General features: G+C 40.3%; 1 protein-coding gene across 1 annotated transcript; it reads right to left on the bottom strand.

Annotated features, from left to right (window-relative positions):
* Window positions 1–5,116: 5,116 nt before the first annotated feature.
* Window positions 5,117–24,439, bottom strand: LOC306758432 (mothers against decapentaplegic homolog 6-like). Its single transcript, XM_079243760.1, has 4 exons — window positions 23,079–24,439; window positions 21,698–21,751; window positions 21,299–21,376; window positions 5,117–5,880 (listed from the first exon to the last, which is right to left on the bottom strand). The coding sequence occupies exons 1-4, from the start codon at window positions 23,818–23,820 to the stop codon at window positions 5,243–5,245; spliced, it is 1,512 nt and encodes a 503-aa protein (XP_079099886.1). The 5' UTR covers window positions 23,821–24,439; the 3' UTR covers window positions 5,117–5,242.
* Between the last annotated feature and the right edge of the window lie 383 nt (window positions 24,440–24,822).

Below are 24,822 nucleotides of genomic sequence, written 5' to 3'. Positions count from 1 at the left end.
CAGCCATTGAAAAACACAATTCAACAAAAATGTATTATTCTATAAGTAAAGTTATAAGTGGCCTTTATTTGAAAGATGCTCGACAAGAGCGGGGACAGAGAGAGATAAGGATGGCATGTGGGGCTTAAAGCTAAGCTGGCTGCGTTTATGAACTCCTGTACTTAAGGCGGCTACTCGATCAGCTGAGCTGCTTGTCAAACCAGTCCCACAAAAAGTTAACATTCTCAGTCTCTATTAATCAAGCTGTGCAGGTTGAACACTGACTGATTGAAAATTGGCTTGAATAAGGAAACAAACTACTTACCAATGCCGAAAATGACAAAGCAAGAAAACCAGTGAAAAGCCAGTCAGTCATATTCTGAACCGCTTAGTCCTATTAAAGGTCACGGGGAAGCTGAAGTCTATCCCAGCAACCAATGAGCGAGAGGCAAGGTCCACCCTGGATAGGTCACCAGTCCATCACAGGACAAACACAGAGAGAAAAATTCACACTCACTCCGGGGTCATTTGAGAGTCCCCAGTTAACCTACCATGCATGTCTTTGGATGGTGGGAAGAAGTCAGAGTACCTGGGGAAAACCCATGCATATACGCAGACAACATGCAAACTCCATGGGTCCGAGCCTTCGCCCCAAACCAAGCCTCGAACAAGCCGCCTTCCTGCTGTGTGGCCACAGTGCCAACCACTATGCTCAGTGACAAGCTATAGTGGGAAAAAAAACCCCAAACAGCCGATGGAAGCATTGGATAATCTTAATTATGGTTGTTAACCCCTTCTTTGCGAAGCATTTGTGCCTGCTTGTGTCTCTTTTTAATGGTTTAATGGTTTACAAATAGTGAGAGGTGACTTCAGACTCACCTGTCATCTTTGTCTGGCTGTCAGGAGGACAATAATAAATGCTGACATGAAATCAGCCACAAGACACTGAGGAGACGTCTGAGCTGTCTGCGGTTTCACACACAAGAGGGCTCTCTACTAGCGGAGGTATTGATCCACATCCACTCTGAGCAGAGAAGTGACAAAACACTGTCAAGATGATGATGATGGGGAGAAAAAGTGTGAAGTAATCTCCCTGGTTCTTATTTATAATAAAGAAATAAGAAATTGGCTGGTAGGCTTTTATAAAACAGACGCGCCATCACTACCATACTATACATATATATGTATATATATATATATATATATATATATATATATATATATATGTATATATATATATATATATATATATATATATATATATATATATATATATATATATATATATATATAATCTTAATTATATATATATATATATATATATATATATATATATATATATATATATATATATATATATATATATACACCTTCTATGTCAAACATAGAAGGTGGGTCTACCCCTCTGACCTTCTTGTGTGCATTCTTGGCTATAGGCCAGTATTATTGAATAAAGTCTTCCTGTTTCCATTTATTGTTTATGAAGCTGTTGCAACACTTGCAGGATAATTAGTTTATGCTGCTGTTCCAAATACAAAGTTGAAAATGGAAAAGGTTCATAGTTTTCTTTCCAGTCTTCTCAAAAGGCCTGGTTTGCAACTATCTGCGTACTCTTTCATCAATCAAAGACTGAGAAATATCCTGAACTACTACAATGACGTTTAAGGTGGCCGTGGTGAAATGCTTTTTGTGAGATTGGATGACTTTTTTTGTGTGTGGACTTGAGACTTTGTAATTTGGCAGAACTTTTTGAATGTAGAAAAAGCATAATAACACACTGAAAGTAAGAAAAAGCCCCAAAAAGCCTCAGTGCTTGGGATGTGAAATACTATGTAGACCATGCATCTGAAATTGATCCATTATAAATCCAAAGTACACATTAATTTCAGCCAAGGAGTATGCACTTAGGTATGGTTCTGTCAAGCAATCATTCATTTTGTTTGTAGCAAAAGCAGAAAATGTATTCCATTAATTACCAAGCCTTATGTACTCATTAAGATAATTATAAGGTCATAATCAGCACGGGGATAATTATACAGTGATGGGGTGGAGCTGGGGAGCCAGTGGCAAAATTAACCAGTTTTCCTTCAGTTCACGTTGAGGTCAGCAGCCACCGCAGCTCTAAAGGCCTTCACCGCTTGCTGCCTGGGTTCCAATTCATCGTCTTCATGACTCCTCACAAAGCAAAACAATTGGAGACTGGGCCCAAGTGATCTCAAATGAGAAAACAGTAAAAAAGAAAAAGATGGAGGAGAAACATGGTACGTCCTGCTAGCAGTAACTCTCCCACCCTAACCCCTCCTCTGAATCCTTCCATTGTGTCCAAACCACAAATCCCACACTTTGCCTGGAAAAGCAGAGAGGAGACTTGACTGAAATATACACTGGAATTTCTTGCTTTTTTTAATGGTGGGATATATGGGAATGCCCAGAACCTTTAGGAAAGATATGATCTAGTTATGCACCAACATCTTCCGGTAAACAAATGTCAGTGTTTTCTACGTGCGGAACTCCTTTGACTCTAAGCATACAATCTGGAGACACTTTTTAATTCTGTAATGTTCAATATTTATTATTTCCTTTCCCTTATGTGGACTGCAACTTTGTAATCAATCTCTCTATATTTAACTTTTCTCTTTACTTTTCAGGCTAGAGCTAATAACAGGTTTCAGCAAGCAGCCTGCAGGAGTTCAGGGTCAAAACAAAAATGCCTGACTGCCTGAGTAGAGCCACTTCTAGCTGCTGCTTCTTTTCTCACATTTATCTCCTGAAAGGTTATAGTTTCTCACTGCCTTCTTTTGCTTACATTACCTTTTAGTCTCACTGTTTCTACTCAAATGTAAGTTTCCACAAATAATTGTGTTGTCAGGATGCCATTATGCTATAAACACAAAAATCCTCTCTACTACCGAAGTTGGTTTGGGCCTGAGCGCCCTGCTGTGGTTTTTTGTGTAATCTCTCAGTTATGCACTTTATTTTCTTACCACTGGCAGCATGACGCCTTTCACTGTTTTCCATTGCCGCTGGTGTTTTTAAAGCCAAGGCGATAAAACATGATTACACAGTTTGAACACAGTTTTGAAACATTTTGTAGGATAGGTATAATAAAACATTTTGTATGAACGTAGACAGAAAAAAGGGAAAACACATAAGTTCATTACTGAACTTCAGAAACACTGTAATCACATTAATCTGAGTTCAAAGGTCCACTCACCCACTTTTCAGTGCTTTTAACTGCATCTCCAGATCTCCTCAGTAAATAGAGTAAATGACTTGCCTGATCTAAAGCTACTCTTTTGACCAACAGCATCTTGCCATTTGTTATTAGCACTGTGAGGCTATTCATTCAGGGGCTTTGCTGTGCTTTACGTTCTACACAGCAAATGAGTTTACATTCCTTGATTTGCTTTGCGTGTGTTGAGTAACTGTGGGATCAGCTGAGCCGTCGTGTAGAGGCTCGAAACCCTGCACCCCAGAACCTCAATGACCTGAGGGCTGCCCTTCAAGAAGAGTGGGATGCCATGCCTCAGCAGGCAATAAGTTGCCTTGTGAACAGCATGAGACGTCGTTGTCAAGCTGTAATTGATGCTCAAGGGCACATGACCAGATATTGAGACGTTCCAATTTTTTGTTGGGTGTAACTACCATTGTTGTTACCTTTTGTGTTGAATGAATTTTTTGAGATGAGGAAATCAGTAGTGCATCCTTCTACTTAAATGTCTTACTTTTATGATATTATATCACTGTAGCATGAACATATTGCATTTTCCATAAATTTCACCTGAAAGCCAAATATCCATAACTTTTTGTGTGTGTATATATTATATATATATATATATATATATATATATATATATATATATATATGGTTTTTCACTTGTGATTATCATTTTTATTCCTACATCCATACAAATTGATTGTCCTTACCTTTGTTTGTTTCTGAAATTACATAAAAACTGGCTGAGAAAATGAGTTACAAATTGCAACCACTTTTCACCCAATGTGAAGAGGTACAGACTGGCTTAATCATTTTGTTCTTTAATTATGCAACGTCTTAAACTTAAATCTGTCCCATATTCACAAGTGTGCTTGTGGAGACAAGAGGTATTGAATTGAATACCACTTTAAATGCTACCACTTGTTGTCACAGGAAAAAAACGTATCCACCTATGATTATTTTGCAGAATAAAGCTTTCCTCATATGATCAGCTTGGAATTTTTTTAATTGTCATTTTATCTTGTGATGTATTTGGTGTGAGATTTTTTTATTCTTTCCAATGACTTCCTGTCATAACTTTTGAGGGTTTTGTATAAGTGAAAATATTACACTCATCTGTTTTGGAAGATAAATTAAAAAAAAAAAAAAAAAGTAGCTTTTTCATATTTACTTATGAAGGATTTAATGTTAGAGCCAGAACGTGCTTCTCTTGGCTCAACATAAAGACTGAAAGTCTGCTTCTGTCCTATAAACACAGAGATCTGCAGCATAAACAGAAGATATACAGATGAATGACAAATTCAAAGAAAAATTTGAACCCTTGACCCCCTCAATGAAGGAGTCCAGCAGCTCCGTTATGGTATAGGTGACATTCCTGCTGTATGATCTGGATCCTTAAGACTCCTTGGAGGAATACGTTACTGCAAATCAAGTTATTTTGAGTAATCACCTTAACCCTGGTGCAACTTTTCCCGCCTGATGGAATTAACTGTCTCTTCCAGTCATCTCATCTGAAAGGTGCAAAGGGCTAGTGAATTTGTTTGATCAGTATTGAAATGATGTGAATCAGAGCTTTGTTTGCAAATGTGTCTTAATCCGTTTGCTACAAGAGAAAAAAAAGTGGCACATCCCCGTTAAAATATGATTACATCATCACAAATGATTAGCCTCGTGACCCAGGACCACCACAGAAACCTTAATTTAATACAAATACTTTATTGACAGGGTGTTTGTGGCATATGCTTTGATGGGTTTGCTAAACTATGAGAACATAAACCAAGTTTGTCTTAAAATTTACATTTGCAAAAAGAGAAAAAGAAATTCTGTAATGCATACACATAGAATCAAAGTGCATATTCTTGTTCCTTTTTATTTTGTCCATATACACATTACACTATACATAAATAATTGCATCGTAAAAATGACTCAAGTATTTACATGTATAATATATTTTATATAATATATAAATCTTATATTAAATCTAGGTAGATTACAATTAGGATACTGGGTCAGGACACCTCCTGTCAGTCTGTGAGTGTCTCTGTGCTATCTGTGGTTGTTTAGAAGCACCTCCAGCCAGCAGGGACAGGAGGTGATAAACTGTCTGGAGTAGCAGGGTCCCCATCCTTTAGCAAAACTGATGCGGACACTGTGCGGGTCCCAGGGCCCCTCCTGGGTGTCAGGCTTCACGCCATGCTCCATCATCCAGCTGGAACACTCATAATCGAACACCTTGAGCGAGAAACCAGGCATCACCCGTTTCACGCTCAGTCCTCGAGCACTGGGTGGGTCCAGAGTGGGTGAATGAACAAACACTGGATGCTGGCTGCGATTGTACACCCACACTCCGTCTGGCTCACGACTCAAAACGATACCGAATCCGATTTTACTGCGAATCTGTTGTACACTGCTGCTATTGTTCCCTCTACCTCTGTGGCTGTGGTGTCCGTGAGAGCTGGGTGTGCCGTGACTACCCGGGTCATCACGGTGACTGTGGTAGGCGTTGGCATGTAGCTGGCCGAGGCAGAGGCCGGTGCCCTGAGGTAGGTCATAGAAGATGCTGAGCGAGGGCTCAAAGGCTGGATAAAGGCGACCCACACGGGTACGCTGCTCCCAGTAGGCAACACTGCACCAGTGAGAGCGATGTCCCCCTGAGGTCGAAGAGCCGAGGGAGGTACCAGTGTCTGAGAGAAAAGAAAGGAGGTCAAATAGTTATTGTTTGCATTCTTAAATTTGCTGGATTTCTTTATTTTTTGTATTTTGTTTTAACATCAGGTCAAACTCGGCAGGAAACTGACAAATATGAAAAAATCCTCAGCTGGTCCAACTGAGCTTTTAAAGATTATTACAGTTTTCATTACTTTTTCATTCTCTATTTTGATCAAATAGTTACTGTATGTTTCAAACATCACTTTTTGTTTTGTATCCCTCTAAATAATTCTGCATAAAACCACCCCTTCCGTTGACCTCCCTATTTTGCCACAACTCTCCACTTTGTATAGTTCTGTGCATCCTTTGGTGTCCCATTTCTTTTAGGAATTAGGAGGCAATGGTCATCTAGACCTTCTGATGAGGAGGAATGAGACTTGCCGTTATCAGACCACCCCTTGTTTCCTAGTCTTCACACTGCATCTCAATACATGCATTCCTGAGAACAATAAAGTGTGTCAGCTCAAAACGCCAGAAAGTGGTCGAATGCTTTCATTTCAAATGTTGTTTTTCATTCCACAGGGGGAACAAACACGAACATATCCCACGGCTTCACATGCAAGGTTCAGAGCAATTGTTTTACCCACAGAACTCATAATTCTTCTTTTAGTAAAGTTTCATATCACTAGGAAGTTTCCTGATTCTCATTGATTTTGTAAAATAAAATAAAATTCTAGTTTGTCAATAAAAACATGGTCTTTATAATTTTAAACAAATTTTGATCATTGATTCTAAAATTCTTGTAATAATGTTGCTGGAAGGCTTTTAGAAACAACAGTCCAAAATCTCCTAATGATGAAAGATGCAAGACACAAACAGACCATTATTTCTCTGATGGGAACGGCAAATTAGTTTTAGCTAAAACATCTGTTGCAGAGCCTATAAAATATGTAATTACAGAAAAAAGTGTCTCAGCTCCGGTGCAGGTACCAGTGTCCTGCATGTTTGTCGTGTTGCTGCACTTTAACACACCTGTCTGAAATGAATGGCACCATTAACATCCTTACAAAGAACTTCATGAGAAATGTCCATAAATCTGAGTTAGGTGTGTTGGAGCTGGAAAGCATCTAAAACAAACAAGCCAGTGTATGTGAGCACCATACTAAGAATACTAAGAACTGGTATCAGAACTAGTTTAAAACAATGAAATAAATGAAATGCCATGTTATCATGCTGACCATTCAGAGCAGGGCTACTCAGTTTGGCCCTATTAGAGCTGGACTTCTGCATGTTTTCCTTCCTCCAATACAACCTGAATGAATCTAACAGCCTTTGAAGTGCTGCACAATGACTCATTAGTTTGGAGTCAGGTGTGTTGGAGCATGGATATATGGAAAACCTGCAGGACTGTGGCCTTTGTGAGAGCTAACTGAGTAGCCCTGTGGCCGATGCAGAAGTGCCTTAAGTCTGCAGTCTTTCTAATGACCAGCAGAAGACAACTAACATGGTTGCAAAATGGCATTTACTGTCTGTGACAGAATTACTCTATTTATCGTTCAACATATTAGCTCAATAAATATTTCCTTTCAAAGTCTACAGTCCCAGTTATAGGTTTTCTGGGTTTTTTTTTTTAGTGGAGCCTAATAAGAAATGGAGGCAACCTACAACATTTTGAACAATGTTTCCTGAACAAATTATCACATCCTTTCTCCTGTTTTTGTAATTAGTCTCTCAGTCCCTCATGTTTTTTTTGTTTTTTTTAAAAGTTTTGTTCATTGCCATATCATTACATTATGTTAGTTGTGTTATATTAGCCTGTGTTAGTCATGTCATTCCAGATTGTCATGTGGTTCACAGTCAGTCAGCCTTCCAGTCCAGTTTTCTTCCCAGGCTTTCAGTTTGATTAAATAACCTTAATTCATTCATCATCCTGTGTTTCCTGTGAGTTCCGGGAGGGGGATCGAAACTGAATTGTGCTTAATGGTGTTTGGTCTACAGCATGTGACGGACATAATATTCACTCTTCAGTTATCCCTTTATGTTACGTATGAAACACTTGTAGCTTTGTTTTGAATTTAGTCAAACTTTTCCCTTTAATTTGTCACCCATCTGTCATACTGGGGAAAGGGGACTAAAACTGTCAACACCGATCACCCCACTTCCTCTACTGACATCCCTCACCATCACCCTCTAACTCTCCTTCAGGTCTGGAGTTAAAGAAGAGGTTTAGAGCAGCAGAGAGGGGAGTTGGGGGTTTAAAGCATTCAGCTCTCTGTCAACCTAGCACAAGCCCATGAACCCCTGACCCCCTAGCCCTCATGCTATCAGCTCACATTAACTCCCACACAGAGTGATGCCATTATTTTGCTCCAGAGACTCTATTGACACAGACGATTTAAAGACCCATGTGCCTGTGGCCCCATTCCTTTCTTATTCCAGCAAACACCCCCTCTTCATCCACCAGGGGCCAGAATGGTGGCAGCCTTTCTCCCATTAACAAGATGCTTTTGGGAGAAACTTGGACTGAGATTAGGCTAGGTGTGTTATGTTTGCACAGCCGCCATTTTCAGTTCTTGGTTGGTGGTACAAGCAAGAGGAGATGAGTGTTTGTGCACAAGTATATGCATACACACACAATAAATGATGAGATAGGGCCTCACCCATGCACATACTCACACAAATTAAGCTTTCTGATCCAAACAGTGCAACTAAAACACATGCATGCACTCACACACAAAATTGCACCTCTCATCTGAGGCCCACGTGTGTCATTAGTGAATTCCAGGCTGGCAACTCCTGCGGTCTGGAGTTTTTACAGCTCTCCAATAAGAGAGCAAGCTGCTCAGCTCGCAGGATCTATCTCTCTCTCTCTCTCTCTCTCTTTTCTCCCAATCTATTTCTCTCTCTTAAACACACACACACACACACAAAAATACACACTCACACACTTTTACAAGCTGCGCTCTTCCCTGTAATAAGGCAACACAAACATGTCTGGGGAAACACAGGGAGACTTTATGAGCTCATGATCAAATTAATTCCCAAAGAAAACATAAAACAAACTGGGACTTTTGGAATTAAAAAAAAAAAAAACATATAACACTAAAATTTCTGCCATGACGTGTAATGAATGATGCAACAAATGACACAATGTTAAACTGCAGCTTTTAAGCTTAGTTCACAGCAAATAGAGCATGTAGTAAATAAGGCCACATCTCCACAGTCAGAAAACTAGATTAAATTTCATATATCTTTAGTCTTATTACTTATTACTACCTTTTTACTGTTTCTCTTTAATATTTAAAATGTCTGTTTTGTTTTTTACACCATATCTTTGTACAGTTTCTACATTAGGCAAGAAATATATATCACACATCATCTTCCTGGTTGATTTTTTTCCTTTCCTCGAGGCTTGACTAATATATTGTGAAGTTCAAAATTGTTAATGATCATTTTTGTCGGTGTTTACGGTCTGAGTGGAACAGAAAGTCATGTTCAATGTTTCTGACACAACTCTTAGTGTCATCATGCTCAGCCTGGCTATCATCCAAATAAAGGTATATAACAAGCTCTTGAGAGAAAGGCGAGGGAGGGAGGAAGGAGGAGGACAGAGGGCAGCCGACTTCTTCAATGGAATTTTTACAGAGGAGTTCAAACTAGAGGTTATCAGCATGTTTATGTTCGAGCGGAGGAAGTCAAAAAACCGTGCATGCCTGTGATGTGAATGTGCATGCCTGCGTCTGTATGTGAGGGCTGGCAGCAATTACAGTGTCCTGCAAGCGTTTAAGCCAGCCACTATTTAACAGCTCTGTTTACCAATTAGATAAGTAGCTTTTGTTATTTCATTTCAAAATCACTGTCCCTTAGTGCCAATCTCATTGAAACATTCACTATACTTCACAGCTGTTTCAGCCAAGGGCTAACTAAGAGTGGCAAACTGAGTGGAATATATAAAACAAGCAACTTGCTGTAATTATAGCATAATAATCTGCCACTTCAATGTATTGGGTACTTTTTTTGGACTTTAAATGATGACTACATTTTTCTTTCCTCCCACATTTCCTTAATTTCTTCAGGTCTTGTCCCAAAAAAGAAGAAGATACATTTAATTTGCAAATACAATAAGAACCACAACTTCTTTCTTAGCATTTCTATAATGTAACTTATATAGAGATCAACCATTAAAAACAACAATTTGTACTTTCTCACCGCAGAAGTTTTTGTGTGTAACCTGAAAGGTTTGGTAGTATTGACATAACCAAACCAAAATGTATAAGTAAAATGTTCAATCTCAGGAGCCTTACAAAATGTCTTTTGGAAGAAAAGCCCTGTGATTTACTCCACCACCAACCCTCCTTTCACTCCTACTTCAAAGTCTGAAAAAAAGCTAAACAGGAATATTTATTTACATGTCAAATATGAACAAGGCGAACAGTCCAGTTTTAAAAAGTAGTTTATGACAAATCGTCTAAATACGTGCATGTGTCTTCATTTTAACCCAAAAATGTATTTTTTAACTCCAGTACCTAACCATTACTAGGCAGGAGAAAAGTTGACAAGAAAATAAATGCAGAAATTTTGAAAAAGTAAAAAAAGTGAAAGGAATATGGTAAAATTATGCAGTAGAGAAATAATTAATTTCTCACTGAAGCACACAGGTTTAATCCTGTCTGTCAAATCCATCTTTCCCTGAATCTGGTATTTTTGTTGTAGTCAAGCAGCTATTGACGATATCTTTGTCATGAGTGTCAATATCACGTTGCGATGTTGCTGTAAAGAACTCAGGGAGAACTATGTTGTTACATTTCTTGACTCTACTTTAAAATGACACTTTTTTCAAGGACCAGTGTATGTATTTTATGATCTGCCATAAGACTGTGCTGTTTTAAAAGTGGTTCATACAGCAGAATTAGCGCGTTTCTACTTTTTGAAGCTATGATCGTATTGTAGTACAGACACAAAAGAACATCATGTGCAAATCATCATTTACAAACTCAAACTACTATAATGTGGGAAGTTTTTAAACAGAATGGCAGATTTGATGTTCTACAAATAAGAACAGATTGACTGGCAGTCTTGGCTTCCTGGTGTCTCTGCTGGCTAACAAACACAGAGCCACACAACATGGTTCATTTTCAAACTTTACTTTTTAAAATCTTTAAATAAGCATTATGCAACAAGTTTTAAGGTGTTAGAGGACGCTTATGTTGAACAGAAACAGGCTTCCAGTCCTGATGTAAAGCTAACTGTGGTCTTAGACAGTAGACAGTCATACAAGTTGTCTTTGACTTCCTTTGATTCTCAACTTGAAAATAGAACAAACAAACTTTTAACTCCTCGCTTTTCCTCTTTCCCTGCAGCCTGAGCAGTAGAGGTTTCCTCCTGCTAACCTAACCTGCATGGAAAGGAATGAAACAGGAGGGGAAAGGGGGGGTAGAGGAATAGAGGAAAGAGAGGGAGAGAGTCTGGGTGAAAAAGGGAGCAGCAGAATGAGAACCTGCCAAGCATAACCAGCATCTACGGAAAAAATGAAGGGAGAGAGAAAGAGACTGTGAGAAAGAGAGGGAGGGAGACCCTTGTCTTTCATCCACTGCCAAGGATTAGATTCCCCTCCAGTTATTAGACTCTTCCACTGTGCTGAAAGAAGTGGGTGGGTTTGGGGAGTGGGAGGAGGACAGGAATGGGGTGTGAGGGGGACAGGGGGACGAGAAGAGGATAAAATTTAGCCGATGACCACTGTCGGTCACATCTAAGATGGTTTGTTATGATGCCACATTTCCTCACACCCCCCCACCCAAAAAAAAAAAGAAAAGGATAAGAAACAATCAAATAAATGAGGAAAAACAAATACCCCTCCCTGCTTGCAAATGGTAGGATTTACATAGTTTGAGACAACTATCATTACAGGGCAACTTCAGTCCAGCAAGCCACATTTAAGCTGGCGTCTCGACTATCTCTGCCATCAGTAAGCCGCCTTATCGCCAGACAGGGCCTTTACAGTCGAATACAACTGGAGCTCTCACACACACACACGCACGCACGCACGCACGCACGCACGCACGCACGCACGCACGCACGCACGCACACCTTCCCCATTCCCAGTTTTTCCATTGTAAAGCTGATCTAGTGATGAAACAGAGTACAACTATGTTTTGCATTCAGTCACACAAGAAATGTACCACCATCTCTAGGCGTTCCTTGAACCAAGAAGGCCTTTGAACCACAGGAAAGCTAATGTGTGTGTGTGTGTGTGTGTAAAATTCCAAGAGGATATCTTTAAGGCAGAAAGCTCCTCCAAAAGGAAGAGAGAAAGTAACCTGTTTCCTGCATTTCTGCTGCTCCTTCAAAGTGTCAAACAACTCCTGCCCAGAAATACCCCTGAATTCATTTGCATTTATCATTTCATAATTGGCAACTGTTGTCATCTCTATTCTCATCCATTAGATGTTATATCAAGTGGCGTTTTGGTCTACGTTGTTGTTTTTAAAATGACAAAGTTCCTGTTGTCATTGTGGCCATTAAAACCCAGCAAAGTGAGGTGAGTTTGGGAAAACTTTGATTAGTTTCTAATGTAATGATGCAACAGGGTGCTGCAAATACATTTCATTCAGTCATTCATTCATCTTCCTAACCGCTTAGTCTGATGAAGGATTGCAGGGAATCTTGAGCCTATCCCAGTAGTCTTTGGGCAGAAGGCAGGGGACACCCTGGACAGCTCGCCAGTCCATCGCAGGGCCCTAATGCATTTCAGTATAACTCAAATTCTTGCAAAGAGAAATATTTTCAAACACATTCTATGACATCTTTTTTATTGACTTCTACAGCAACCCTTATGGTGTCTGTGCAGCTCCTCAGCAGCCCAGCACGTAGCATACAAACACAGTTGCAAGTCTACTTAAATAACATGTTGCATTTTGATTAAAATGTTACCATTTTACAAATAACCGAGTGTTAGGGTTGCACAAATTACTAAAACAAAAGATGATTTAAGGCTGAATAGAGACACAAAAGCAGACTCAGAGCAGCAGAGCTCGCTAGTTGACAAGTCTCCCCTCCCAACACATTCCTGGACAGGCCCTCTTCCTCAACACTTCCTCCCCCTGCTCAGCCAGTCACAGGGGTCAAGTTGACAAGTCTCTCATTGAGCCTCACGTGGTCCCACTATATGGCCTTCACTCCTCACAACATAATTATGTTCATTTATTGGTGGAATGGATCCATTTGTTCCACTATGAATAAGGAATTATGAAATTCCTTCTCAAACTTTATTTGGATGAATCATCTGAATGTGAAACTGCCGAGTAGAAGAGCAGGCACAGAAATACAATAGTATGGACTAAAAAGACAATGCACAATCACCACGCAAACTGAAACGGTCAGGAGGTGACACAAAATGCACTTGGCCTCTTATACCATATTGAATCTGTTTCATTTGGAAGCAAAACAACACAAACTAACACATCAAAACCTCACTGAAATGACATTTCTCGTCAAAGTCAGAGGATTTAACACTGTCAACTTGGTTTTAAGTTGGCAAATGCTTTGCACACGTGCATTCATTTGTTCGCTGTCACAACAGGCAGCTACATGTCTTGGAAATGGATAAAATGTTAATTAAACAAATGTTTTTGTCTTAAGTCTGTGTTGCACTCAAGAGCTCGCATCGCAGGCGACAGTTTGTTGCATTTCATAGAGTCAGAGCCTTTCGACATCTGCAAAGAATCTTTAGGTTCAGCAGCATGGCAGGGTTCCATTAAAAGCCAAATTGCGAGTTGGCAAAAACTCTGAGGGAACAACGGAAAGCCACAGCCAGTCCTGTAATTTAAACCTTATTTTAAATTGTGATTGCCTGACAACATGGACTGAAAGAGAAGGAGGAGGAATACAAGTTACAAAGACATTAAGAGGGAGGACAAGCAAAAGAAAGAGCAAAAAGAGTGTGGGCAGCCAACAATACGGGTGAATGTTCAGTATCTTAAAGCAGCTATCCAGATCAGCAGATATACACTGAAGCTACGTAAAACAACAAAAAAACTTGGCTAAGATAAGATGATAAAAGGTGCAAAATGAAGAAGAAAGTTTCCCAGTATTTTGCTTTTACTGGGATCATCTTCCCAGCTTATGGCATTTTAACAGATGTGACAGCACTGAAGACTTGGAGGGCTCCAACAATTTACATTTTACAGCTTTTTGATCAAAAACAAAAGACAGTGACAAAGGAAAATTAAACTGATTTCCAAGGAATAACAACAACACATCCAAATTCATGCCTTATCTTCTCCTTAACCTTACAACACCTGAACATGTCTGCTACATTTATGAACTGCTGACTTTGCTGTAGAGATTACAATGGTAAACTTTTTTATGCAATGTTTGCAGCACTGAACAAGTCTGAACTGCAGACATTAACAACAGCAATGGGTTTTAATTTGTCCCTGTCAGAGAAACTCAGACTTTCATTACTTTCCTGGTACAGTTCAGATCTTTTCCTCCAAGAAAATGGAAAAGAAATTTATTGCAAAAGGATTCCTTCATCTAACGTGGTTAAATAAGTAGTTTGGTGTCCAGATTTGACCAAAAATTTTATAATGAAACCAAGCAAATAAAAACAGTACAAAGTAATAGTCCCACACGGGACACGAAACTCTGTCTCCTGTGTGAAAGTCAAGAGTTTGAGTCATTTCACCACAACCTCGACCACCAAATGCTGATTTTCTGGCTGCTTTATACTCCCTCATATTTACAGCCCATTCAACAGGTCACAACAACATAAGCATTGCTTATTTAAAGAATCATAAATTGTTTCAGTTTGAGGATATATTGAGGGAAAAAACAGAAAAGGAAATTAGGTTTCTTGTTTTTTCTTGTGTGCAAAAGACGGGCAGCCACTTTCTGAGTCATCTATCAAACACATGAAGATGTTCTACAACTGGACCGCAAAGTTCTGCTTTAAATTTTATTTACAATTCTCTGCATAAAATAAGAAAAAGATGTTGGACATGCTTCCGGCACATTATCCAAAGAACATTAAAGTGTGTTTCATCTCAACCCCAATTTTTTAATAACTCCCCATAAAAATTCTTGGAAAAATCTGAAATCTAACCTTACATAACTCCCAGAACTGTGGTGGACTGGCGTCCTGTCCAGGGAGTCCCCTGGGTGAATTGGACTAAGCGGTAGAAAAAAAATTAAGGAATGAATGAATGATTCCCAGAAAACAAATTTTGGCTCTTGGAAATTTTCCTCATATATCACAGATAATTTTCCAAAATCCATTTTTAAGGTGAAAAAAGGATGAAGTCCTCTTTCAGGCCCTTTCAGTTTGGAAAAACTTATTTTTACATAAACTGTTGTAATGCACTCTAACAACACTTTACAAGGAACCTTCATTTTTACTTGAACTTAAGTTATTTGGTGACCGTGCCCATACATAAACATGAAAAGGATAACAATGCTGGAATGCCTGTGAAAACAAATTACGTTCAAATTTTTTGTAATTTGTCATTTTCGTTGACAGAAAGCATTGTCCTCTTGCATACTAATAATGTTGCCAGCTGTATAAGCATCGGAAAGACTCTTTTTCATAATAACTATTAAATAAGTCTAAGGTTCAGCTCAAAATGTGAAAACCAACCAAACCAGGACTGTAGAGGGACAAAAAAAAAAAATCAGACTTGAGTGATCTCTGGTCCTCGAGTGTGTTCTCTCCTTAAAGTGAAAAAGACCCATGATGGAAAATATTTGAGGAAATGGCAAATGGTTAATGGGCCAGCACTTGATGTTGAATTCCATAGTCTAATGTGTCTCAGTCAGGCATAAGAGCAAGTGTTGTACACGTGCCAGCAAACAGGCTAGTGGTTCAGGTCACTGGGAGGACCTATCCAGACTCAGGCAAACAGATTCTCAGTGGACGCAGTAAAAGATGAGTTTAGTTTTGCTAAAATGTCAAGATGTTGATGTCCTGAACAAATACATTTTAGCATCATTTCTGCCGAGGGGTTTTGTTTAAGTCCAGGCATCTGGGATTTAACCTTGCAACATGAAGGCAGAACCTCAGTAGATGATTTACAAAAGCCCTTTTCAGCTGCAATCACCTGCACTGACCTGTAGAGCTTCACACGTTCTAAAGCCTCGAACACGGCGAGGCGCGGTCAAACTCTTCAAAGCTGCTTTTTTCAAAACCTCCAAGAATCTTAGCACTTTGTGTTTCTTAAGCATTAATGGCAATATGTTCAAACATGTATCTAGTGTCACTCTCCAGAGCCAGACCCTCTTATCCCCCTCCCACTTCTTTCACTCGTAGACCCTACTCCCCCTCACCTTCCCAATTTCCCAACATTCCTGGGCCGTGCCACATCAGTCAAAGGGCCAATTCATGAGGTTAATGCTGCACCGAGTGCAGACAGGGCTTTGAGACAGGATGTTTGGCTGATACCTTGCTCTGCTTAAGCAAACAAGACCCCAAAATATGATTACCGAGGGCAGAGAAGGAGCAGTCCTCCTGTCTCATTTCAGTGCATCCAGGCCACACTAATGTCCACTAAGTATCACTGTTTTACTTGCGTCCACATGTTGAAAAGCCCGGACCTAATAACAACAAGGTGAATTAATGTTTGACAGTTCTAACAGCTGACAAAAGCTTTACCACTAACTTTTTAGTCTAGTTTTTTCAGGGATTTTGATCCCTTAAGATAACAAATTATGCCACAAACTGCTGACAAATTGTAAGAAGTGTAACGTGAGCAACACCACCGAGATTACAAAAATACAGACATGAAAAAGAAGTTGAATTAAATCATAAATCCATACTGTGACGCAGAACAGGATGAGGTGGGAAAGAGAAAAGATTGAATAAAACATAATACTTTTTTTTTTTTTTTTGGAAACAGCAACCAAATAAATACTTCAAATATGTATGATAATATTTGTTAGATGATAAGATAAGGGATCACAAACTCCTGCTCTCAAGGGCCGGTATGCCGGCAGCAACACACCTGATTCAAATAAGTGGGTCATTAACAGTGTTGTGCAGAACTTGACAACAAGCTGTTTGAGATCCATTTTATTTTAATTAGGCGTTGCAGTAGGGAAACATCCAATACCTGGATGACACTAAGTGCGTTTCCATCACACCTAGAATTACGCAAAAACTAAATATCGCAATAAAATAAAAAACACTAATGAAAACACCTATATTTTTTTTAAAGTCTCAAATGTCACTAAAAAGTTTTTACGCTCTCATGAGGTGGTTTTTCAGACGTTTTATTATAGAAACGTGTCGCAAAAGTGCAATGGAAACACTTTTTTCGCATTTACGAAACGACCAGTTCATTTCCGGTAAAGATGGTGCGGTGTGGAACAAACAACAGTGAATTTTAGAGCTTTAGAAAAGAAAATGAGGGAGATAAATTTCGAAAAGCTGTAGCAAATTCTCCGCAACAAGAAAAAAAAGACCAAAATAACACTACATGGCTGCCTCGCGTGAGCTGCAATTTTTGAAAAATCTTGCAAGAGGAATGAGATTTTACGAGACTTGAGGCTAATGTGCTAAACGCTGTTCAATGGGAACGCCCGCAAATTGCAATTGTTGTTTATCGAAACTTATAAATGTCACTTTTATTTTGCAAAAAAATAACTGCTTTAGAGCAATGTGGTTTTAAATGTGAATGACAAAACAGATCCTCTACTTGTATCCTTAACTACCACCCATAACAGTATTGTTATCTTTCTGCCACCACAAGCTGCACGAGGGAAATATTAACATATCAAAATCTGAGCTATGTGTGTCCTTTAACAAACCATTAAGTTCTCCAAGAATACAAAAGCAGAGGATTGGATGGTGAAGTTATGTGTGTTTTCATCTGTGGGACGAGTGTTCAGAAGCAACATGTTTAGGAGTAGAATTACATTAGACTACAAAATGCATAAGAATCTGGTGCAGCATCACAGGTTATGAGGGAGAAAGTGATAGATATCACTGCATGTTTAAAGATCATGAAACGACAACAGTTTGCACAGTTTTAATACAAGTCTAGTTTAATTCACAACATCCTGCTCGACTTTAATTCATTTATTGTATATTTTTAGCCGCCCTGATTGCACTAAAACTTTACCACATTCATCAGCCTCATTATCTTATTGTCAAATGAGATCTTCTTGCAAATAATAGTTTGCAGAAGGGTTTTGGAGACATTATCCCGCAGACATGTAGGTTTCATTTATACATCCGCTTTAAAAGTAGAAACACAGAACCGCTCATCCAGCAAATCGCGTGATGGCTGAATGTGTGTGTGTGTGGTTTTTTTTCCCCGAAAGAACCCCTATGTGAGTGCTCTGAGACGATCTTATCACAGAGTCAGACAGAAATTCCTCCCTGTCTCTTTCCATGTCACACCAACACACCAACACACACACACACACACACACACACACACACTGACAATATGCAGCTGAATGACATTTTTTTTTGGAACCACAGAGGGACGATCCATGTGGATATAAACATGCTAAACTTCCAGTAGTCATTCCCCTTGTCAAAGCTAGCATGTTTGCTGCAGTGTAAAGGGAACATTAACTGATTGAGTGATAAAAGAGGCCAGGGCAAAGGTATGTATGACCACACCCTGCTGTTTCTTTCTTTTTTTCTTTAAGGCTAAGCTACATTGCTCCTTTTAAAGAAATAATAAAAAAAAAAAAAAGATGTTAAAGTGCTTGAGTACATTTACAATGCTTGTTTTTGTTCTAAAGAAAACATCATAGGCTCTAGATGATACACCAGAGGATTACCCACACAAAAGAGGGTTCCTCTACACTCTTGAAAGATCTAACCAGCATCAAGGCTTTTTATTTTTTCTTTAGGCTACGTTGACTTCTTTGATACATTTGACTGGGCTGCTTGTTCAGCTTATTTCCTGTTATTTGGCCAGTTCTCGCTCTAACCAGGAGTCCTATAACCTGTCAAAGTTAACAACAAAAGCTACATGCAGATTTCTTGGCTGCCTCTGTTTACCCAAGTCTCGTTCCTACTTATGCTCTTGGCCTGAGCTCCGGTTCTCAGCTCCAGCGCTCTGGTGAGGGGGGCAGGGGATCAGAGACCACACACACACGCACGTAAACTTAAATACACACACCACATCTTGTATGAAAACCAGTGTATTTCCACTCATTTCAGCAGGCAGACAATACAAGGCTCTATTTCTCCCTTCTCAGCTTGGAGATGCATCAAAATCCAATCCCAAATCTTGATCTCTGTGTGTCTCACTGGCTACGTTTACATGATGTTTTTTAATTTGGAATTAATCATTTGGAGTTAAATCATTCAGAATTAATGTATTCTCCTACGAGTTTACTTGTAAATAATAATTCCGAATTAGGTTTACATGAAACACGTCCTCATTAATTCCACTTTAGGGCGGCGGGTTGGGAAGGGTTCTGATTGGACAGAGGGTGCACGTGACGTATGACGTACACCGGAAATAAACAAAGTTGGCTCCCTGCTTCTCGTCTTTTCTGTCGTAACTTGTAAAAACTACATAATAAGATCCAGTTTCGCCACTATTTTTATTATAAATTTGAGGTACCAGCTCAACACGCGTATATTACTTCACTTTTTGCAGCAACTGAGAAGAAGAAGAAAGACAGACCACCGAACACGGGAGGCAAAACAACGCACATCATCGGGACAGGACAAGGGAACGAGCATGTGCAGAATAACCGGGATTAACTTAGAGCGGAAGTAATACATGACGGAGGAATTAAATAGTTTGGAATTAAAATGCGAATAAACCAGCCACTTACATCGGAATTAGGTTTAATTCCTAATAAAAATTTGCGTTAGGAATTAAGTGTTTACATGGTCGTTTTTCATCAGTTTAAAGCAGAATTAACTTTTATTCGGAATTAAACAGGAATTAAAACTCCCATGTAAAAGTAGCAAATGTCTCACAGGCCTTAACAAAACAAACTGGTTGACATTTGGACCTTGCTTTCAGTAATGACAGTTTTTTATTATTTCTTTTTCTTCTCATGTTTGTCTTTTTTAAGTCAAATGTGTGCAACAATGAATTTAGCAAGCATATGAGGATTTTTTTTATTGAAATAAAAGATGCTTTTTTATGCATAATGCCTTAAAATGGCTATATGTTATAGTTTTTAAACCTCATACAAGATGCTCTACCTAAATTAATTAGATGTAAGCATTTGTTCAGCGTGAAAATGTTTTAGAATTGTATTTGAAGTCACATGTGGAAATACAATCTGCATGAAGAATATCTGAACTGAGCCGAGTAAATTATAAAAAGTTTAAAAAAATGTTTACTTTAAGAGTCAAACTTTGTGAGATCATTGGAACATTTACTGAGATGTGTTTTTAAATATGCAGAACACCTCAATAAATGACTTCAACCTTACATTATCAGAGTTTGAAAAGTTCCCCTAAACTCACTTCTGTATGCAACCATCTAAAACGTTACATTCCACAGTGTGCTGCTGACTCTTTAGACAGGTCCATGATGCCGTGACTACACTGCACAGACTTTCTAGGTGCCCATTCACCTTTCAACACCATCCACAAGTGAGCCCAGGGAGGCTTGAGTGAGTAGGTTTGTGGGTTTCTTCTAACGCAACAAGGACCCTTCCACCCGACCCCAGCACGTAAACAAATCAAGCTCCAGTTTCATCATCTAGAGGGGGCTGTTTCCTGTCCCAACGAACCCCCCCCCCACCATCACCACCACTACACCCCTTCACTTTTTTCCACATATACACATGCACACAAAACTCTACACCACTCCCTCATCAGAGTGGCTCCACTCCCCCACCCCCCCAAAAAGTGCCAGCCTCTTTCCACTGCTCAATTGCAGAGAGGAATGAAGGGATTTGAGGGAAGAAAGAGAGAAAGAGGGGGGATGGGTGGTTGGAGAGGCAAAGGGGATTGGGAGTATGCACAGGGATCTTATTGCAGCTTCGTCCCGGTGAAATATTTTGCTGTGGAGAAAGCATAGACGGGAAAGGAGAGACAGAAAAGCTACACTGCTGCGGCATCTAGATAGTGAGACACCCCCCCCCCCCAAAAAAAAAAAAACTCCACCAGGCCTCCTTCATGCCTCTCACAATAGGAGCTTTATGTGATGGGAGTTTTTGGTTGTCTTAGCAGTTTTTGAAGATAGGAGGAAATCACAACATGATAACAGCAATGCATAGAATTTATCCTCTGTGTAAACAAGTCAGAGAGCATGCATGTTATGTAAGATTGCATTAATGAGCATGAGCGTCTGTGTCATGCAACTCAAAACAAAAATATTTCCACCTGTGCTTCAAAAAAAATTTTTTTTGCAGGCAAAGTTCATTCTGCAAGAATCCTGACTAACTTTTAACATCACTCAATGCTGAAACGAAGGCCCCCACCCTTTAATAGTGACTGAGTACTAAGGCAGGAAAAAATGCGAGACTCACCTGTGTAGTCTCTTGGCATAATGTGAGGCGGACTGTCGAGAAGTGGGGGTACAGTTTCAGTGTAAGACAGAGCGGAGTCTGGTTTTTACATAAAAAAAAGCAGAAAAACAGATTTGGTTCAGACTTTTTAAAATGGTTTAAAGACAGTTATAATATAGTATTTTACAGAGCCATATAAATCAGCTAACCTACAAATTCATCTGCCATCATGGCCTTTTTGAGACGAAGTGGGATATTTTGTTCGCACAAACAGAGCCTCACTTTTAATAATAGGTGTCACTGTCAATGCAAGCAGCTTTGCAAAGATAATCTGTGTTTCCATTCTAAAAATATGATAGTGATGACATACTCTGTGTCATTTACTGGTTTGCAATGTGGGAGCCATTTTTCCAAACTCACCCAGTGGCTTGAGTTCATCCGAATGGGACAGAGAGTATGGGGGAGGAGGGGATTCTGGGAATAAAAGAAGGCAAAGTTAATGGCCATCATGAAAAATTCTTACCATTTTCGTACTTGTTTGAGGTTGCTTCATCTCTTGTGTAAAAAACAAGCGAGTGTCTATCTATATGGCGTTTCAAAACAACAAAAGAACCATTTCAGAGATGAAACTTGGTCCAAGAACTATAAAGTTTTCAATCATTCATCCTGAGGAGCTCATATGAATAAAAAAAAAAAAAGAATAAAACTTAAAGTTTCAGTCCTAAAGCTGAGTCTTTTCTCAGAGGGGACTGGTCTTATCATTTGCTTGTATTGCATCTTGACTCTGAGTCAGAGTCATAGAAATCACTTCTGTGGAAAAACAACTCTAAAAGCTGAGCAATGCTGCTGCTGGGATAGTCCCTGCAGTCCAAAGTGGACATGGTTTTGTGGCTGCGGCCCCTTTAAGAGCAGAGCCAGTAATTGCCGGAGTCCTCAGTCAGTCAGATACCCAGCGAGTCAGTCTGGCGCCAGCGCTATGCAAACTGTATATTATCGGCACTCCTTCACCTAAATAACAAGAGGAGGACCTCCTTGTCAGAGGAGAAAGAGTCGAAGTGCAACTTGAGAACAACCTTCGTTTTGGATGATGTGGGAAGCAGCAAAGTTTGGTGAAAATTTTTGAAGAAGTGTGTAATGTGTTTGGAATGCCCAGAAGAAGCAAAGTAAAAAAAACAAAAAACAAAAAACAAAAAAAAAAACTCAGCCATGAAAAGTTCATGAAATCATAGGACAAGCCATAAAACACGAGTGGGATGACACTGTCACATTTCAGACCGAAAATAAACAATTTTATCCGCATGTTTCACGGCATCATCAGCAGCAACCGGAGAGAATTAACTCTGTTTGTGGGGGCTTTTCCCCCCGTGATTGACATTTCAATCAACAATAACATTCTTCAGCTGCAGGCCGCAGGCAAGCGATGCTTATTTATTGGAAATACCCGTTTATTCCATGCTATCTTCAGCACTGTCAGCCATCAATCTTTCCATGGCTTTTAGTATAATTAAATTCTCGACGTACTTTATTCTTTTTTCACGGATTTATTTCCACGGCCCTCCACCTGATGTGGGGCCTGCAGGGCTTTACAGGGGTCTCTGGACCCCCGTGTGATGATGTATGACGCCTTCGGACTATAATGGTTGTTTTATAAGAATTTTTCAGACCATAAAGTGTTATAAGAAGACATTTAATTATACATTTAAGCTTTTACAGTTTGTCTTCCTTGATGCAGTGTGTGCCATGTGCATTAACCCCCCCCCCCCCCCCTCCATCCCCGCCCCCTGAATGCTGATGTCCTCACCTGGCCCGCATAAGCGGCTGTAGTGATAGGGATTGCAGCACACCTTTGCACTGTCCACCACGCCGAAGCTCTGGCAGTGGCACAGTGCTTTGAGTCGGGCAGAGAGTGGCAGGTCGCTCCAGCGGAACAGCTTACACAAAAGATACTGTGGAGAGATGTGATGCGCGCCGAGCCGCAGCTCAGTGCTCGGCACCATGACGCACTCGCTGAGTATCCCTCCTTTGGTCTCCACAGCCTTCACCAAGGCGTCCAGAGATCTCTCCTTAAGTCTTTTTAAAAAAGCATGAGCGGTGCCTGCGAGTTCCTCCTCCATCACCGTCCGCCTCGGTGCGCACTGACAAGGGTCACCTCCGTCTTTTATCGAGGCCCAGTAAGGGCTCCGAGGTCTGATATCCCATTCCCCAAACAAACAACACGTCACCGTCCTGCTGTTGCCCTCTTGTTCTCTCCCGGAGCCTCTGTGCTCCGGGACGCACACAGCACCCAGGTCATCCTCAGGCTGCTCCTCTTCCTCCCTCTGCACGCTCTCCGTAAGGTCTCCAGCCTCGTTCGTGAGTCCTGGAGCCGGGTCAGTGTGTGTCACCGACCTGTGCTCGTGTCTGTGGAGCTTTCCTGAGTGTCTGCCACCAGAACCGTTCCGTCCTGCCTCACATCGTCTGCTTCCATCCCGCCCGTCGCTCTCGGTGACCAGACGGCTTCTCCAGAGACGCCGAACAAGACCTGAGCGTTTCGACTTGAACATACGACAACCTAGACAGTTTTGGATGAGTCCTGTCGGTCCCGTCCTTCTCTCTGGGGATGCCACATCGATTTACACTTGTTGCCCTGGACCGGGAGTTTGTGCACGGTGCGCAAAACATGCGCAGCCGGTGGTCACCGTTTTCTGGCTCTCCCGCAACATCAGAATGTTCTGTTCAGTCATATGCAGCGCTTAACATCACTGGACGCCTTCAGAGGGAGAAGGCTACACACAGTCACTACCCAGTGACCTGCTGTCGCCAACTCAATTAAGCCACAACTTGAGCCAGCCGCGTCCCAAAGCCTTCAGCGCACCCACACACCGCAGACACTTCACAGAACATAGTCCCACTGCCCAATGGCAACTATCAGTTTACATGAAATAAAACACAGAAGAACCATGCAAACACTTTTCCAGAATATCTTTTTTCAGCTCCGTGAACCCCTTTCGGTCCTTCACCCCAAAAATAAATCCTCAAAGCATCGAAATCCTTTTAATTTCTGTCGCTGGAAGCAACAATTCCGCGCCCTGGTCCCTGGATGACGCGGAGATGTCCGGGGACTCCGGTGCCAAACTCCAGGACGGATTCCGTGCTGAGAAGTTGTTTTAAAGAGAGCTGGAATTACTCCACTCTCCACTCCCCTGGAAGACTTTTTCGGACGTACACACAAACACGCCGAGGCACACGCTGCTGCGCACACACAATCAAGCCCATCAGTATTTAACCAGGAGGCCACGACTGGAACTGTCAAAATAAAGACTTCAGGAGTTTAAAAGTGTGAAAATGCAAAAATGCAAGGTGGAAAGAAATGGCATACACACGAGCCCAGTGTGACACATAGGATACATATGATTCTGGGATTTGGGCATTACTTTATAGTGAAAATGTTGCTCAAAATCCTTTTGAATACAACGTGTACAATTTCAATATGATGAAAGAAAAACTTAATATTACAGATAATTTCTTGGAAGTTCCCGGAAAATATTTCTGTCCCTTTTCACAGG

This window comes from Telmatherina bonti, assembly GCF_933228915.1.
Source record: "Telmatherina bonti genome assembly, chromosome: 1".
Classification (NCBI taxonomy): Eukaryota; Metazoa; Chordata; class Actinopteri; order Atheriniformes; family Telmatherinidae; genus Telmatherina; species Telmatherina bonti.
The sequence above is the reverse complement of the archived record's forward strand: the minus strand, read 5'-3'. Positions and strand labels throughout refer to the sequence as shown.

Bases quoted from the DNA above. Each gene is read 5' to 3' on its own strand.
- LOC306758432 (XM_079243760.1), bottom strand. From the start codon at position 23,820: ATGTTCAAGTCGAAACGCTCAGGTCTTGTTCGGCGTCTCTGGAGAAGC. The intron at 21,752-23,078 runs GTGAGGACATCA...TTTTATTCCCAG, and splicing joins CAGCCGCTTATGCGGGCCAG to AATCCCCTCCTCCCCCATAC. The intron at 21,377-21,697 runs GTGAGTTTGGAA...TGTAAAAACCAG, and splicing joins GGATGAACTCAAGCCACTGG to ACTCCGCTCTGTCTTACACT.